The sequence below is a fragment of the Palaemon carinicauda genome, chromosome 14 (genome assembly GCF_036898095.1).
Source record: "Palaemon carinicauda isolate YSFRI2023 chromosome 14, ASM3689809v2, whole genome shotgun sequence".
Lineage (NCBI taxonomy): Eukaryota > Metazoa > Arthropoda > Malacostraca > Decapoda > Palaemonidae > Palaemon > Palaemon carinicauda.
In genome coordinates, this window is record NC_090738.1 from 128,878,389 (window position 1) to 128,896,186 (window position 17,798).

Consider the following 17,798-nt stretch of genomic DNA (forward strand, 5'->3'; position numbering starts at 1 on the left):
TGACAAAAATTAAGGCTGTTAAGAGCAGTTTAAAAATAATATACTGCAAAATGTGCTGGGAAAAAAATAACCCCCTGGGTGTTGAGGGTTGGAAATTTCCAAATAGCCTGCGGGTAAAAGGGTTAATAGAAGTAATTGAAGTTGCGATAGATATGTATAGTTACTCATATGATGTAGGACTCATAACAGCCTAGATCCCCTGCATACACTTAAAATTAGTCTCTCTTATTCTAAAACTCACCACACCGAAATATAAATTTACATAATATCTATAGCAACATCAAAATGAGTCATTTACCTTAAACTTGATTGCAATTTTTCCTTCCTTGCCCTCTGAATTTCCTGCATAATCTACTGCATTCCAACACCAAGCAGTTTCCGACGACATCATGGGGGTAAGTTTCATTTGCGAAGTCAGGTAGTGGTTGCAAATTTCTTTGGAATCCTATGAGGATACATTCGTAATATTAATTTCAATTTGGTCTGTTTTCACTATGAAAAAAAAAATATATACCATAGAAAACTCATATACACAGTTAATTCGTCATAAGATCCTGAACTCACAGTAATATACTTGAAACTTCACTATACCTGCTCAAGCTTTTGAGTGAGTCTGTAACATCCCTTTGCAGAGTCCGTTAAAATCTTGAAGTCGCCTATGCCCCTTTCCTTCCACTGTTTCGATGGAACATCATAGGTGAAGAGTTTTCCACGATTACAGAACATTGCTTCCCAGTCTTCATCTGGAGTTTTCAACTAGAACAGATAAAATGTCTTAAAATCTCAAAGTTATCAAATTGACACAAACATGTATAAATTCAAAGGCAGATTTTTTTTTCAGTGCAATTAATAAGAAAAAAACAATTACTTAAATACTTGTTCCATAGTCTCAAGCATAAATATACCTTAGGTTTTAACATAAAATTATACAGGTAGTCGTCAATTTATGACCGAGACACGCGTCATAACTGAAGGTATGTCTGACTTAAATAGTTAATTTCCGTAGTTTTAAGCTGCGTCATGATACTGTAATCAGGTAAGGCATATTTTATCAATATTTTTTTACTTTATATCATTATTTAATAAAGTTTTTTTGTACAGTATTCTATTTTTCCATTTCAGAAGAATTTTAACCATCACAAATCCTGGCTTTTTTTTTTACCCTTGGTTATGATCAGCTGATCTCAAGGACCCGCTATCGTATCGAGAGAATGCCGCATACGAATAACTTTTTAATTCATTCGAAATATCTTCATGATGAATATCAACATCAGCACCAATATGTTATAGGACACAGTTTTCATACTGTTCGTTTATAGCCATTATTATTAGTTATACAAATAAGTATTACGTTGTGTGTGTGTGTGTACAGGTAGTTAATTTTTAAAGCTTCATACAGTAATTAATTTTTAGTTAATTATTGAGTTAATATTTCTTTAAACATGTTTGTGATTTATTAAAACATTTGTATTCCACTTCTCAAATTTGAGCATTTCAATAATCAACATTTACTTTTGTTTTACTTTTGGTAGACTTCAGCTGATCAAGGTCACGCTACCGTACTGCAATTACAGTATGCGCACATATAAATAACTAGGAGTATCATTTATATATTTTCTTACTTATACAAAATATCTCCATAATGAATAATATTAAATCAGCCCCAATATGTTATAGGATATAGTTTTCATTGTTCGTTTATCATAATTGTTATCAGTTATCATACGAAGATGTTTATTCGTGCGCGTCTCTCACTCTTAAACTCAGTAGGGGATATTTCCTTAGAAATTATTACATATACGATGTTTTGATAATGGGAATACTAATATTATTCAGTAAACTATCGAAAGGAAACCACTCAATTTGCCGGCTTGCCTTCCGCCAGAAATAAAACGTCACCAGAAATGCAGTAATTCTTTTCATAAATTTATGGTAAATAGTACAGTAGGGTACTAATAAAAACTGATACTAACCACTGAAATACTTGGCATTGTTACTAGATGTTTCAGTTATGGGAATAATAAAATTACTCGCTAACGAATCAATAGGACATCACTGGATTTGCCACTCGCCTTCCACCCGAAATATGTCACCACGTGTGCCCCATGATAAGAATCAACAACCGATACAGACCCATGAAATACTTTTTATCGTTATTTGATATATTTCGATTACGGGAATACCGTACTAATATTTAATCGATAGCCTATTGAAAGCAAATAACTATTTACCCACTCGTTTTCCACAGCTTCGCCAGAAATATGACGTCGCCAGACACGTGATGCAGTATGAACAATAGAAATTAAAACTTTTCTTAATATATACTTTTTTTAAAATGGATACTGCATATTATTAATAAAAGAAAATAACTTGACAAGATAAATTGATTTATTTTTATACATGAAAATAGATTATTTTTATCGAAATAGTTGTCCTATTAGTGTACTATTTCTGACAGACTTGTCACATCACAGTGAAAATGTTGTCGTAAAGTCGAACAGTCCTAAGTCGCATATGCCGTAAGTCGACGCCTACCTGTACCTATTGTCAATTAATGTTTAACATACCTTAGCCAGGTCATGTGTGGGACCACCCGATCCTTGCACACTTCCATCCCCATCACCTTTCCTGGGTGACAGCCTACTAAATACAGATTGGCCCTTCTTACGCCAAGCATCAGAATTTGCAGGATCTTTAAAGAAAAATATGAAAAATATTACTTTGCAATAAATATTTGACATAAGAAGACAAAAGTTACTCTGGCAAATAAGTCATAGTTCTATTTTTTTCAGGACTCATAAAATATCCAAGATATATAACAAAATTTTTTTATCATACCATTCAAACTATTTTTCAACCAAGCAACCCACAAATTGCCCTTTCATTCAAATAGTTTTCGTCCGAAATTAATTATAATATCAAATTAATATGCTGCTTTGGTTTAAGAGCACTTATCATAATTTCCTTCCTCATTTTTAATAATTGTGTAATGGTCTCAAGTTCCTGGGACTGAGTTTCCAAGTATCCAAATTAATTACTGAAAAAGTTTCCTAAATTCTAGGAACCTCAACGTAAACTATTATCATCAGAAACAAACATTTATAAATTCAAAATGATTCCTCATATGAAAGGTAATTCATACACATCAACAGCGAGTTAAAATACTACTTTATTCTTCACATATAAAAACACATCGTGGACCAGGTATCTGAACATAATGCGGCATATACATTCAACATTTTTTACTTTCACTTTAACCCACATTAATAATCTCTTTAGGTTTCTGAAATACTGTACTTACCCTTTTGGCTAGCATCTGATGATGGTGTGGAGTCCTTACTTATGTTACCAAAGGATATGGTATTCCCTCCAAATAATGAAGGGGATGCTGAAGATTTATTTGATGCAAGACCACCAGTCTCCGAGGATGAGAACATTCCACCGGATGAGGAGGAATCAAAAAACTTTGGTTTTGTTGAGGCAGTTCCTCCAAACAGACTGGAAGTGGTGGTAGGCGTGGAGCTTCCAAAGGCATTGGTTGTTGTGGAGGTAGCCGTTCCAAATAGGCTTGGTGTAGAAGGAGTAACAGCCGTTGTTGTTGTTGATGCCGAAGAGGCTCCTCCAAAAATGCTCGAATTGGATGCACCTCCAAAAATACTTCCCGTGGTGGTTGCCGTTCCACCAAAGATACTCGGTGTAGTAGTCTTACTAAAAATTCCTGAGGGAATAGTAGTTGCACCGCCCAGTATATTTGACGTCGTAGTTGATGTTGAGGTTCCTCCAAAAATGCTAGCAGTTGTAGTTGTTCCTCCAAAAATGCTTCCTGTAGTAGATGAAGTTCCAAAAAGGCTCCCTGAAGTAGTGGTAGTTGTTCCTCCAAAAATGCTCGATGTAGTTGTTACAGCTCCTCCAAATAACTTTGGCAAAGTGGGAGAAGCCCCTCCAAATATACCTTGTGACGAAGGGGTTGAACCACCAAACACACTTCCAGATTTTGCTGACCCTCCAAATAAGCTTGTGGTAGTTCCCAAGTTTCCAAATAGAGAACCTGATGGCACAGATTGTGTCTTGCTTTCAACTGGTGAGGATTCTTTGCTGCCCTAAAAGAAAAAATTTGTATCAGAAAATATCAATGGTATGGTATGATTGAATAGACTAACCTAATCTTAAATTTCCCATTTTATAGAGGAGAAATTAAAGTTTTACTTAACCCTTTTACCCCCAGGCTATATGGAAATTTCCAACCCTTAACCCCCAGGGGGTTATTTTTTTCCCAGCACATTTTGCAGTATATTTTTTTTAAATTGCTCTAACAGCCTTAATTTTTGTCATAGAGAGGTCAGGTTGGTCTCATTCTCTTGGAAAATGCCTGAATTTTCTCAAAAAAATTATCAAAAATCTGAAAAAAAAAAATTTTATAGCATTTTTTTGCAAGGACGTACCAGTACGTCCATGGGGGTAAAGGGATGGCTTTTGTGAAACGTACCAGTACGTCCTTTGGGGGTAAAAGGGTTAACAAACGGTAAAGTGTACTACTATACCTTGGCAGACTGGTTGTCATCCTCGGTGCAACCCCTACAACCAGGGCATGGTGGTGCGTCTTCATACAAGAAAAAATTATCCGGCAATTGCAAACTCCTAGCTCGTTCTATCTGCTCTGGGGTTGCCTTCTTTTCATATAAAACTTCAACTGAAAAATAAATATAAAATTGCTTAAAGAAAAATAAGCGATGTAAAAATAAATATAAAATTGCTTACAGAAAAACATGAGATGCGATGTGATATGTATGCATGAATTCCCTAACTTTATAATCACATTACTATATTACTAGACTAAAGTGTAGGCAATGGACTTCTGTCACTTAATGATACAAATAAAAATTCCTTTTATACAAAATAACTTTTAGAATACAAAATCCATACAAGGTGCCTTAAGCCGGGAGCACACTAGCGACTCTGGCGCCACAAAGCCACAGCATCGTGTGGCGGGGATGTGGTCTCCCATAGGTTTCCATTGTTTTCAAAGCCACGCCACGCCTGTGGCGGGGATGAGCGACAGAGCCACAGTCGCTGGTTTGCGTGGCAAAACTTGAAAACAATGGAAACCTATGGGAAACCACATCCCCGCCATACGATGCTGTGGCTTTGTGGCGCCACAGAGTCACTAGTGTGCTCCCGGCCTTATCCTACATGAAATTCACAATAAAAAGAGTTTTCTCTTACCAGGGCTGTCACTGGATGAAAACTTATCACCAAAGCTAAATAGTGAAGTCTGTGGTGTTGTAGCTGCTGCCATTCCACCGAACACTATGAGAAAAGAACAAAAGAAAGGAGACATAGAAAACATTAAGGCATAAATTACAGTATGCTGAAATGACATAACTCATTGTAATAATTTATTATAAATCTTTCATTCTTCATGTTGTTTAGTTTGATTTTCATTTGTTCTTCACATATTTCTATCGTTCATTTCAGGCAATGTTTATTCCTTATACCCTTTCTTATTGGGTATTTACAGTGTTCCCCAAAATGTTTTGTGTTAATTTTATTTCATGCAGTGCACTATGCGGCAATACTAACAATTAACACATGGAAGGTCCGCTAAAATTGAAACCTGATTATATATCCAACTAAATACAAAAACAGATTCATGATCCAAAGCCACAAAAATTTTCAACAGATAAAAACAGCTTAATACATCAAAATGCAAACTAAGAAAGGTAATAAACTTACGCGAAGGTTTCCCAAAAACTTGATTGCCACCCGTTATATAAGGAGTGCTTGTGGTTGGAGTCTTCAAGGAGAAGCTACTGGAAACATTTACAGTGAAGTTAGGTTCATCAGGCTTAGCAGCACCGGTTATTCCCTCGCCTAATGACTGACCTCCAAACAAGGAACCAGATGTACCTGGGAAATAAAATGAAAACATAAAACCTCCCCGGTTACATTGACGTTCAATATATTGTCAAAAAACTTCCATAACAGTAACTGTAAAATACAGGCTTAAACTTCCTTATTACCTAGAGAACTGCCAAACAAGGATTTTCCCGTAACACCTCCAAAGAGAGATCCCTTAGGAGTACTGCCAATGGCACCAGAGCTAGGTGTTGTGGAGTCGGCTGTTGCAAAAGTTTTCTTCGGCGTTGACAATGCAACACTTTGGCTTGTTTTTTCAGAACCTGTCTCCTCCTCCTTCTTTGGAGTCTTCAATATTATGGGCACTTCCGTGGCCTGCCCTCCTAGCTTGACCTTTAACAAGGAAAAGGTAATAGAACACAGGGTTAATATATGAAAGATCTTCAATTGTTAGTTGTGTTTGAACACAAATCACTACACAATGCTGCAAGGGGCCTTGTTAGTTTAACCATACAAAAATTTAAAATGAAATTAATCTTGTGGATGGTTCAATAACCTTGGCCACTTTTTAACATTTTTGGTTATATCACTGTAGGAATTCAATATGGAAACTAGGGACTTCCAAGAGAAGCATTTATGGATTTGTAAATTACAAAGCCTAATGTTCTTGTATGAAGAATTAACATCTAAATAAAAGAATTTTAAGCTTGCAAACAATGTAAAACAAAATTTCCTTCTTATATAAAATATATTAATTTCTATAAAATTCTGAAATTCACATCGCTTTTCTGGAAGCTTGGCTATATCTACGTTTACCCTAAGATTTCCGTTTTCTTTCCTTCCACAACCTGAGCCTCTAGCATGACGAGAGCCTTTAAGTAATGGTAATAAAAATGGCTTGGCCAAGCCATACTGCCATTGTCTTCAGTCTCTGCATCATCCTCGGTTTAAATAGCAGGCTTCATACTCCCGATTGATTATTTAGGTTTTAAGTGCTTTTACAGATGTCTCCTGGAATTGTTTCTGAGCAATAATGATCCGATCAACTGTCTCTCATGCCAAGGACAGTGTTGGGATTTAGATAACGGTTGTGTGTGTGTAAATCTCACTAATCGTCTTATAGAAAAATGTGTTTCTAGGGTTATTGACCAAATTAAAATTTCTAAGAATCAAAGTAAGCTTCCTTTTGGTGGTGATGTGGTCTAATATAATTTTGGATTTAATTATTCTTTAATTTCCGTATCAAATAATTCTGGTTTTAAGTACAATAAAGTGTTGGGGTTTATATACTTGTAATAGGTAATTAGGGGATAAGTAAAATTTATAAAAACAATGTAGTTTTGCTTTTCAAAATTCAATTTGAGATGGCATAAAAAGTCTAGAATAATTACTTTCATAACTTGAAAAATATGTCATAAATGACCAGCATCAGTGTGTGGAGATCATAAATTAATGGAATTTTAATAAAATCTATTTCTATACTGAACTGATTTTCATAAAACATGCACACCCTCCTCCACAGTGACTAGTGGTGTCAAGACGATATAAAATAGTTTCGACTTCAAGACTCCAGACAAAGGCAGTATGGCTTACTCAAGCCATTGTTATTGCCATTAACCTATACTTTGTCCCATTATCTTAATAGAAGTGTCTGTCTATCGTTTTAGGGGTAAAAGTAGATATAACCAAAAAAGCAATATGAACATCAGGCGAGTTTAGATATACATACATACATATACCAAGGCACTTCCCCCAATTTTGGGGGGTAGCCGACATCAAATAAATGAAACAGAAAAGGGGGACCTCTCCTCTCTAAGTTCCTCCCAGCCTGACAAGGTACTCAACCGAGTTCGGCTGGTACTGCTAGGGGTGCCACAGCCCACCCTCCCCCGTTATCCACCACAGATGAAGCTTCATAATGCTGAATCCCCTACTGTTGCTACCTCCGCGGTCATCTAAGGCATCGAAGGCAGCAGCAGGGCCTACCGGAACTGTGTCACAATCGCTCGCCATTCATTCCTATTTCTAGCACGCTCACTTGCCTCTCTCACATATATCCTCCTATCACCCAGAGCTTCCTTCACTCCATCCATCCACCCAAACCTTGGCCTTCCTCTTGTACTTCTCCCATCAACTTAAATCTTAACAAAATTCAATTTTTCCTCAGAGTCTGAGCTTTTCCCACACAACTTAAGTACAGCAAAAGGATAATTTCTATAAGTGGACATAACAGGTCATCAACTTACACACTTCATTGGTTCCAAGAAGCTCTTTGTAAGTCTAATTTTGTTAAATTTTGGCCTAGGGTAAGCCTAACCTGACTCGTGTCAACATTTTCCAGCTCTAAAGTCAACAAATATTCCTGTTTCATAGGAAACAACTATTAGGTTATTGCAAATGTTTAGCATACAGTATTAAATATATTCTTATTACGTAGAGAGGAGAGGTCCCCTTTTCGGTTTCATTTGTTTGATGTCGGCTACCCCCCAAAATTGAGGGAAGTGCCTTGGTATATGTATGTATTTCTTTATCTTTATTTTATTACTTTTTAAGTTAGGAATTAGCCCACCCTAGATTTATTACCATATTTCTATATCTTTATTTTATTACTTTTTAGGTTAGGAATTAGCCCACCCTAGATTTATTACCATATTTCTATATCTTTATTTTATTACTTTTTAGGTTAGGAATTAGCCCACCCTAGATTTATTACCTTATTTCTTTATCTTTATTTTATTACTTATTAGATTAGGAGTTAGCCCACCCTAGTACTGTATAGCATTTATTCGTGAAAATCGCTTTTCGGCGCTGTGTCTGTAACCTAAGTACCGCGAAGAAGGTGGGCTGACTGTACTGTATCTTATTACACTGTATCAACATTTGATACAATGAGATTTACAATTTCAATTTTGTATCTCAATGTTTGCAAGCCAAACAATTGTAAGTTGAGGACCTGTATATCATTAAAAAAATGTCTTTTCATCACTTCTATTATTACTTATTAAAATTACCAAACAGTAAATGTAAACTTGTCTACAAGGTCAGACAAACTATGACAAATTCGTTTTCTCCAGAAACTGGATGTTGTTCAGTTTAGAACATACTTGAAATATAAATGCCGTCATACCTTTGCACTATCGACTGCTTTGAAGAAGTCAACAGCAATCTCAGGAGTCTTGAAACGAATAGCAAAGGTCTCGCTTCTGGGTACATTTTCAGAATAGTCCATGGCAGCCCAGTAGAAAGTCTTATCGTCCTTCTTGCGGAAATCCACTGTCTTTTCTATGTTGTGATTCAGACAGATTTTGTGAACTTGTTCTCTCCTCATCAGCAAACGGATCTTGCCAGTCTGGGGAAAAGAATTTTAGGGTAAACTCTTTAACTAAAATATTAAATTACTTCATATAAAAATATCAATGATTACATTACAGTATGTACTGTAGTCATGTTTGTTACAAAACAGGATATAAATACTAGTCAAGTAGGCTAATACAGTATATAAAACAAAAACCATTTCATTGTGTTTACAGATCAAGCATTCCCCCCTGTTGAAGTCTTGTGAAATCAAGAAAATTTTAAGAGTATCACCAGAGTGTGATTTTGTAAATAACTAAAAAATAAACATACATTTTCATGGGGATTTTTATTTATGGGGTTAGATGTAAATAAATATACTTCTCTCTTCTGTGCTCTCTCAAAATGTACCAGTTCAGTCTTAAGGCAACCCCCTCTTTGCATAAATTTATATATTGTCATGCCTCTAGATAATATACCTATCTGGCAATACTTCTATCATAATACCATCTCCTCACTGTACTCTGGTCATGAATCTTGTCACTCATATAATCTATATCTTCCTATTATCCTCACCCTTATTATAATAAACAGACAATCATTATCAAAACTAAAACCTTACCTTTTTGTGTTCTAAGAGTTTTATATCACCGAGACCTCTCTCCTTCCATTCTCCTGAAACAAGCCTGTGCAATTTCGCTCGACTGCAATATAGTACAATCTCGTCTTCCTCTCCAGTTACCACCTCCACTTTTTCTGGCAGAGGAATCACAGGCTGAAATGCAAAAAATTTAGAAACATCAGAGAAAGAAAATTCTGAAAAAAAATCAAAAGTATGCAGTACATGAAAACTACTTCTTACTTCATAAATATTCCAGAGTACACTAAAAATTTAGGCATCTATTGTATTATCATCATATGAGGATCAGATATCTTTCATGAAAATAAATATACTAAAATATTAAATTCGACATAACTTACTTCAAAGTAAAGGTGGTCACCATCATCTTCCTCAACCACTCCATCCTCTGACTCGCAAACACTAATGTCACGAGAACGTGGGGACTTGGCTTTGACACCACTGAAGGAAAAATCATATTTACCAGGACTACCAAAGACAAAACTGGATTTTGAATCTTTAGCGGTTGCCGAAGTGTCGGCTGTAGTCGAAGTAGTTGTCGTAGAAAAGGTTGACGAAGCTGGGGCAGTGACAGCAGAAAATGTGAAAGGTTGACTAGCTGGAGTTTGTGAAATACCAAAGGAGAATGTTGATTTTCCACTTGTTGTGGTACTGTCACTTTTAGTTTGTTGAGAAGGCACACCAAAAGAGAAGGAAGGTTGGGTGGTTGCAGTTGTGGTTGAACTTGGAGTACCAAAGGAGAAAGCTGGTTTCTTCTCGGAATCAACGAAGGAGAACACTCCACTAGACGTTTGGGTGGTTGAACCAGTAGCTGAACTATCTTTTATACCAAAGCTGAAAGCTGGCTTAGCTTCACTGGAAGAAGAAACGGCCATACCAGACCCAGAAACGGCCATACCTGACCCACCTGCTCCGCATGCAACGCAAACAGAACTTTCAGCTTTATTCCGAACCAAACAACTGTTGCATTCCCATGAGCCAGCAGGAGGCTTGAAGAGGGACGCCAAAGTAGACGTTTTAGGGTCAACAGGCTTATCCTGGGGAACAACAGCTGCTGGTGCATCTTTAATGCCTTCACTTCCTGGTTTTTTACTAGTGCAGGCAACACAGACATTAGCTTCTGCAGTATTTCGTACTAAACAAGATCCACACTCCCATGAACCAGCTTTTGGCTTGAACTTTTCAGCTAAAGTTTGTTGTCCAGTGTTTTCTGTTGTGCTAGATGGAACACTCGTGGTACTGCCTTGTGGTGCATCATCCAGCGACTTCTGAGCGCTTTCAAAAGCTGTTTTAAAGCTTACTGCCTGTAAGATAAAAACGTTAAAAATTATACAATTTATCCAATGACATATATAGTGACTAAAAGTCAAGATCTATAGCACAGTAATAAGAACAGTGTTAATGTATAAATTTTAAACGTGGGCTCTAAGACAATAAGACGAAACAAAGCTTGAGAGAACAGAGATGAGAATGCAGAGGTAGATTATGGGAAAATCACTGCTCGAAAGATTGGAAAGTTATGAAATAAGAAGGGTGGCAGGCGTAGTGAATATTACAGAGGTGATAAAAGAGTGTTGCGACTGAGATGGTGTGGGCATGTGCCGAGGATAAATAGTGGGGAGGGAGTGAGGAGGGCTTGGGAGGAACATGTTAGGGGGAAAAGATTGAGGGGGAGGTAGAGAACTAGACTGCGAGTTAACCCTTTTACCCCCAACACTATTTGGAACTTTCAAACCCTTAACCCCCCGGCCTTTTTTTTTTTTTTTTTTTCCTAAGCACATTTTGCAATATATTTTTTTTTAAATTGCTCTTACAGCCTTAATTTTCATCATAAAGAGGTCAGGTGGGTCTCATTATTTTGGAAAATGCCTGAAGTTTCTCAAAGTTCTCAAAAAAAAAAAAAAAAAAAAAAAAGTAAATAGCAGTTTTTTGCAAGGACGTACCAGTTCGTCCATGGGGGTAAAGGGATGAGTTTTGTGAAACGTACCAGTACGTTCATTGGGGGTGAAAGGGTTAAGGTGAAGAATGATATGAAGAGAAGAAGTTTGGTGGAAGAGGATGCCTTTGATAGACATTGGAGGGGATACAACAAGCAACCGATGCCTTTTACTTACTAATTCCTGATTCTTGAAGCGGGCAGCAAACTTTTCATATTTCATCTCTTCATCGGCAAAATCTTGAGCAGCCCAAATCCATGCTTTCTCCGAGGTTGCCATTTGAGTTAATTTGATGTCAGCGGTAATAAAATGATTGGCACATACTTTATGAACTTGTTCTCGACGCATTAAAATGCGCACCTGCAATGGTAAGAAATATACGGTAATACTATAAAACTGAGGCACGTATAAAACGTAAGGTTAAATCTCGTATAATACAAGTCAGTGTGACTGGACCTTCATCATTAACCAAATAAGAAGCAAAGATTAACCCTTTGAATGCCAACCACTTGATAAAAATTTTAGTACCTGAGCGCCATCCAATTTTTTGGCAACATTTGACAATATTTTTCTTCGTACAGCTAAATAAATTACCCTTTTATTGCCATATGTCATATTTTGTAAAATTTTCATACATGAAAATAAAAGAAATAAATGGTAACAACTGGACATTATATAAGTCCAATGGGGCCAAAGGAAGTAGAAATAGCAATGGTGATCAAAGATTTAATGGAGTTACGACAAAAACTACAACCCCAAAAGTTTACCATAACATCTGGTAATATGTTGCATCAAATTACTTCCTGTAAGAGGGAGAAGACAACCTAACACAAGGGAGGTGTAAGATACATGTAAATAGCCAACAGTAAAAAATTTTAAAGGAGGTATGGGTTTAAGGTATGCAATTCCTTAAGACAAACACTAGGGCTGTATGGAGGCTACAGTAGGATAAAATTCCTTCAATCTCAAACAAGTGAACGTAAGTCTACTCGCAAACGGAATTGTTTGATTTTATATCAACAAGACAACCAGATATTTTCCAAATTCATTCTAGTTAACCTTGTACTCTAACTAGTTTTCAACTATATTTTAATGCAAATAGACAACTTCACAGTTTTTTTTTTTTTATTTCAATTATAAATTTAAAGTCTCCTGTAAAACAATAATTTAGCAATTAAAAAATTTTGAATTTCACTTAAGGTTAGGGGTCACAATCATCACATCACTAGAAACAGTCATCTCGAGAATAGTTTTGCAAGTAAAATTTTTTTTTTCATATATCAATTAAGGAAATACACAACAATTTATTTAACAAAATGTAAGCATCAAATAATAAAAAGGAAAAACAGTCTACATATGTACAAAGCACCCCCAGATGATGAAAATAGTATTGTATTCATAATTTTGAAAATGCTGTAAAACAGTGTTTCCCAACCTTTTTTAAATGATTACCCCAAAATTTTATTTCCAACTAATCAATTACCCCATTGAACATTTACCCGGTAACATCGGCTGTTTTTTTGCAGCCACCTGATGAACTGTATGGATCATGTAGCCCGCTATTGGCTGCTTATAGTTAAGGATCCAAAACAAACTTTTCCATTTTAATGGATACAGTATTAAAATTAACCATCATCAGTGCAGAATATTCAATATAACAATATTAATTATGGGAATGTGAATAACTCAATTTCAGAACATCTTGATTACCCCAAAAATACGGGTCCATTACCCCACTGGGGTAATTTATCCCAGGGTTGGGAAACACTGCTGTAAAAGATGAATTATTACCTTCCCAGAAGTGTTGTTTTTCAAAATCTTTAATCCTCCAACACCACGTTCCTTCCATTCTTTGTTCTCAACGTCATATCTGAACAACTTGCAGCGTTCACAGAAGAGGGTTACCTCCTCCTCTTCACCTGTAAAATAAAATTTTTTAATTATTTTGCATATCTTTTATTTCCTTATTTCCTTTCCTCACTGGGCTATTTTTCCCTATTGGAGGTCTTGGGCTTATAGCATCTTGCTTTTCCAACTAGGGTTGAAGCTTAGCTCTTAATAATAATAATAAAAATAATAACAATAATAATAATGTCAAACCTAGTCACACAAGATTGCAAATTTGAAAGTTTAAAACTTAAATACTTTAATTTGCCTACAAGATGCAGGCACTTAATCCCTGTATTCAAATTGATAAGGCCTTGTATAATCAGTTATAATAAAAGCAATGGGGCCTATAATATTCAGATATTTTTCCCCACCAAACCAATATTATTGTCTCGCCATCATCGTTTCTCTACTTTTCTAATGGTCAAGCTAAATATCATCAACTTTAAAGAGTGAACCATTAAAAATTTTTTTTACCAATTTCAACGAATAATTTGCATTCATTAACTTTTTTTTAAAGAACGTACACAGGTAAATATAATTCTACAAAAGAAATGAAATAAAATACAAAAAATAAAAAATACAAAAGAACAAAGAACAAATATAAAAAATAAAATAAAATAAATAAATATATTATATATAAATATAAATATATATAAATATATTATATATAAATATAAATATATATAAATATATATATATAAATATATATATATAAATATATATATATAAATATAAATATATATATATAAATATAAATATAAATATATATATATATATAATACATATATATATATATATATATATATATATATATATATATATATATATATATATCCAATAAACTAGAGAAGCAAAGCAATATAATTACTTTAAGGTATTGTGATCATATCAGAGATAAAATTCTTAAATACCAGTGTCAACCTAAAAGGTTATCAATTACAAAAAATACTACCATACGTAAGTTTCGTAAAAAATCTTGTTGAAAAGGATTCATAAACGAGATGATTTAGATTTCATACCTGTCTTAACCTCTATCAAATCCGGCAATGGCACAACAGGAGCAAAGTCAACTTGAGGTTCATATTCATCAACTTTGTCATCGCCATCCTCTTTGGTTGGAGACTTTGCCGATGAAGCCCCAAACAAGGGTTTTGGTTGAAACTGCAAATATGAATTAAAATGAATTATCCTCACACTATATTATATAAATATGAAGGAAGTAACCAATATTCATATTTTCATAGATTTTATTGCCAATTTTGACTATTTCATATCCATGTACACTCGGGGGAAAAAAAAAAAAAAAAAAAAAAAAAAAAAAAAAAAAAAAAAAAACACTACTCAATGCTACCAATTCATAATTTTACTTAGTAAACCCATCTTGGTCTTCTATAGTCTTGGGATAGAGTTCTCTTGCTTGAGGATAACACTCGAGGACACTATTCTATCTTATTTCTCTTCCTCTTGAAATTTTGAAGTTTTTAAAGGTTATATATATATATAGGATTTATTTTAATATTCCTAAACTTATCTTGTAGTACATTTCCTTATTTCCTTTCCTCGCAGAGCTATTTTTCCTGTTGCAGCCCTTGGGCTTATGGCATCCTGCTTTTCCAATTAGGGTTGTAGCTTAGCAAGTAATAATAATAATAATAATAATAATTATAAGAATTTACTTGAAGATTTATTACAAAATTTACCAATCAGATTCAATTTACGTGTGTAACACACAATCAGTAAATTAGGCAAAATTAACCAAGTGAAATAATTTCTTGGTACAAGACTAGTAATCATAAAGTGTCAGTACCAGAGATATCTCAGTTGTCTTAAATTTGTTCTATCAAGAGAAGAATGCTTAAGTTACACTAGTGTGTATAAAAATTACCCTGTGATGACCATTGGCACCATCAGTAAGAGTATTTATGCCTAATTTCCATTTAATGAAACCAAAAAAAGAGATGGCCGCCTTCAAGTTAACCCTTTTACCCCCAACGCTATTTGGAACTTTCCAACCCTTAACCACCAGGTTTTTTTTTTTTTTTTAAGCACATTTTGCAATATTTTTTTTTTAAAATTGCTCTAACAGCCTTAATTTTCATCATAGAGAGGTCAGGTTGGTCTCATTATTTTGGAAAATGCCTGAAGTTTCTCATAAGTTATCAAAAATATGCAAAAAAAAATGTAAGAAACAGTTTTTTTGCAAGGACGTACCGGTACGTCCTTGGGGGTAAAGGGATGAGTTTTGTGAAACGTACCCATACGTCCACTGGGGGTAAAATGGTTAATAGCAACTCCTCCACAATGTCAGCCAGGCAACCTAAATCACAAAGTAAACTTTCCCAATAAACTGCTCATGGGCCCAAAGCAGGACTATCTGCCAACCATGTAAAATTAAGGCCAACGGGCTACCTAGGTACTAACCAGTGTTTTGAAAAGATAAGCCTTTCTTTTAAAACCCTGCTGATTTTCTATATTGTGCCATACTATTTAGTTAAAAAGATGTAAGAAAAGTCTTATAAGCACATATTTCACAATAACTACTCAACATGCACTTACAGCTTTGCTATCTGTTATCTTGAACACCTCTGTTGATTGTGCTTCGACAGTGTCTGAGGCCAAACTTGCAAAGGAAGCCAGATTTCCAGTATTGTTGTCCCCAGAAAACAATCCTGGGCTTGCTGCGATAGAATGAAAAATAATCATGACTAAAACCTTTCAGGAAGGATACTATACCAATACCAAATAAAAAAAATTAATTAATATGAGAAATATGGAATAATTTGCATTTTTTCCTAACTACAAAAACCTGGCTCTTTACGTAGAAATAATACTCATGTAAAGACCTCCAGGTCTGTGTAGTGCCGGAACATGTACATATTGCAACAATATTATTAAAAAATGAAATTAGAACAGGATCTGTAAAAATGATAGTAACCGATGTGGATATTTGAAGGTTTACTATCATTAATATAGCTTAACGAGATACAATTGGGGAAGTTTACAAGTATGTAAATATGAAAATGACTTCAGTGCCCCCTTCAAATGCAACCTACAAAAGGACTTTGTCCTTTCAATCAAGATTATTTGTTACTTTTCATAACAAACAACATCCTTTCAATCAAGATTATTTGTTACTTTTTCATAACATACAACATCCTTTCAATCAAGATTATTTGTTACTTTTCATAACATACAACATCCTTTCAATCAATATTATTTGTTACTTTTCATAACATACAACATCCTTTCAATCAAGATTAATTGTTACTTTTCATAACATACAACATCCTTTCAATCAAGATTATTTGTTCCTTTTCATAACATACAACATCCTTTCAATCAAGATTATTTGTTACTTTTCATAACATACAACATCCTTTCAATCAAGATTATTTGTTACTTTTCATAAGATACAACATCCTTTCAATCAAGATTATTTGTTACTTTTCATAACATACAACAAAAATATCTCGGAAAGCTCGTCTTATAAAATAAAAAAGAAAGGTAAAAGAAGAACTCACATGTAACAGTCCCTGTCTTATTCTCTGGTACAGTTGCTGTGAAACTGAATGAAGCACTTGGGGTCTTCGTCTCCATACTCCCAAAGGTGAAATTGGCAAATACAGATTCCTTCTTCTTTTCTTCTTGTGGTTTTGTCTGCTTTTCATCTGCCTTCTCTTGTACGGCAGCCGGTGGCGTGAAGAAAGAAAATCCACTCAACGTAAACTTATCTTTGCTAGTGTCTGCTGATGGCGTCGTGGTGGATGTTACTAAACCTGACGCTGCTGCTGCCGTAGTGGTAGGGGTTGATGTTGTGCTTGAACCAAAGGCACTCAGATTGAAGCCTGATGTACCTGTTGAATAAATTTTTCTAATCAAAATAATATCCATAAGTTTAAAACCATATCCCTCCAATGACCAGATAAAGATAGTGAAGATTCTTAGTTTATAAGAAATATGCATCTTACTGATGTTTTAATTTCAGAAATAATCAATATGAAGTCTTGTAAAAAAATCTGAGCATGATCACATCTACAACTAGAGGGGCACTCGGTAAACGAGCATAGACCTCCGCCGCAGCAGCTTATTTCTCGACATTTTGCCCAACCTTGACCTTAACATTTATTAATTGGCGTTGATTTTCATACACTCAAATAAGAACCAAGTTTGAAGTCCATGTG

At 34.9% G+C, this 17,798-nt stretch overlaps 1 protein-coding gene across 3 annotated transcripts in view; it reads right to left on the reverse strand.

Annotated features, from left to right (window-relative positions):
* Positions 1–17,798, reverse strand: part of Nup358 (Nucleoporin 358kD) — an 80,449-nt gene that overhangs the window by 18,581 nt on the left and 44,070 nt on the right. For all 3 annotated transcript variants that reach the window (XM_068387400.1, XM_068387399.1, XM_068387398.1), the window contains 16 exons: positions 17,139–17,471; positions 16,174–16,295; positions 14,637–14,778; positions 13,519–13,646; positions 11,905–12,087; positions 10,132–11,094; positions 9,773–9,925; positions 8,984–9,205; positions 6,021–6,249; positions 5,734–5,907; positions 5,224–5,307; positions 4,542–4,690; positions 3,302–4,100; positions 2,568–2,692; positions 592–756; positions 299–445 (listed from right to left, as the gene is read on the reverse strand). In XM_068387400.1, coding sequence (XP_068243501.1) covers positions 299–445; positions 592–756; positions 2,568–2,692; positions 3,302–4,100; positions 4,542–4,690; positions 5,224–5,307; positions 5,734–5,907; positions 6,021–6,249; positions 8,984–9,205; positions 9,773–9,925; positions 10,132–11,094; positions 11,905–12,087; positions 13,519–13,646; positions 14,637–14,778; positions 16,174–16,295; positions 17,139–17,471 — 4,118 coding nt within the window. The remainder of the gene's footprint in view (positions 1–298; positions 446–591; positions 757–2,567; positions 2,693–3,301; positions 4,101–4,541; positions 4,691–5,223; positions 5,308–5,733; positions 5,908–6,020; positions 6,250–8,983; positions 9,206–9,772; positions 9,926–10,131; positions 11,095–11,904; positions 12,088–13,518; positions 13,647–14,636; positions 14,779–16,173; positions 16,296–17,138; positions 17,472–17,798) is intronic.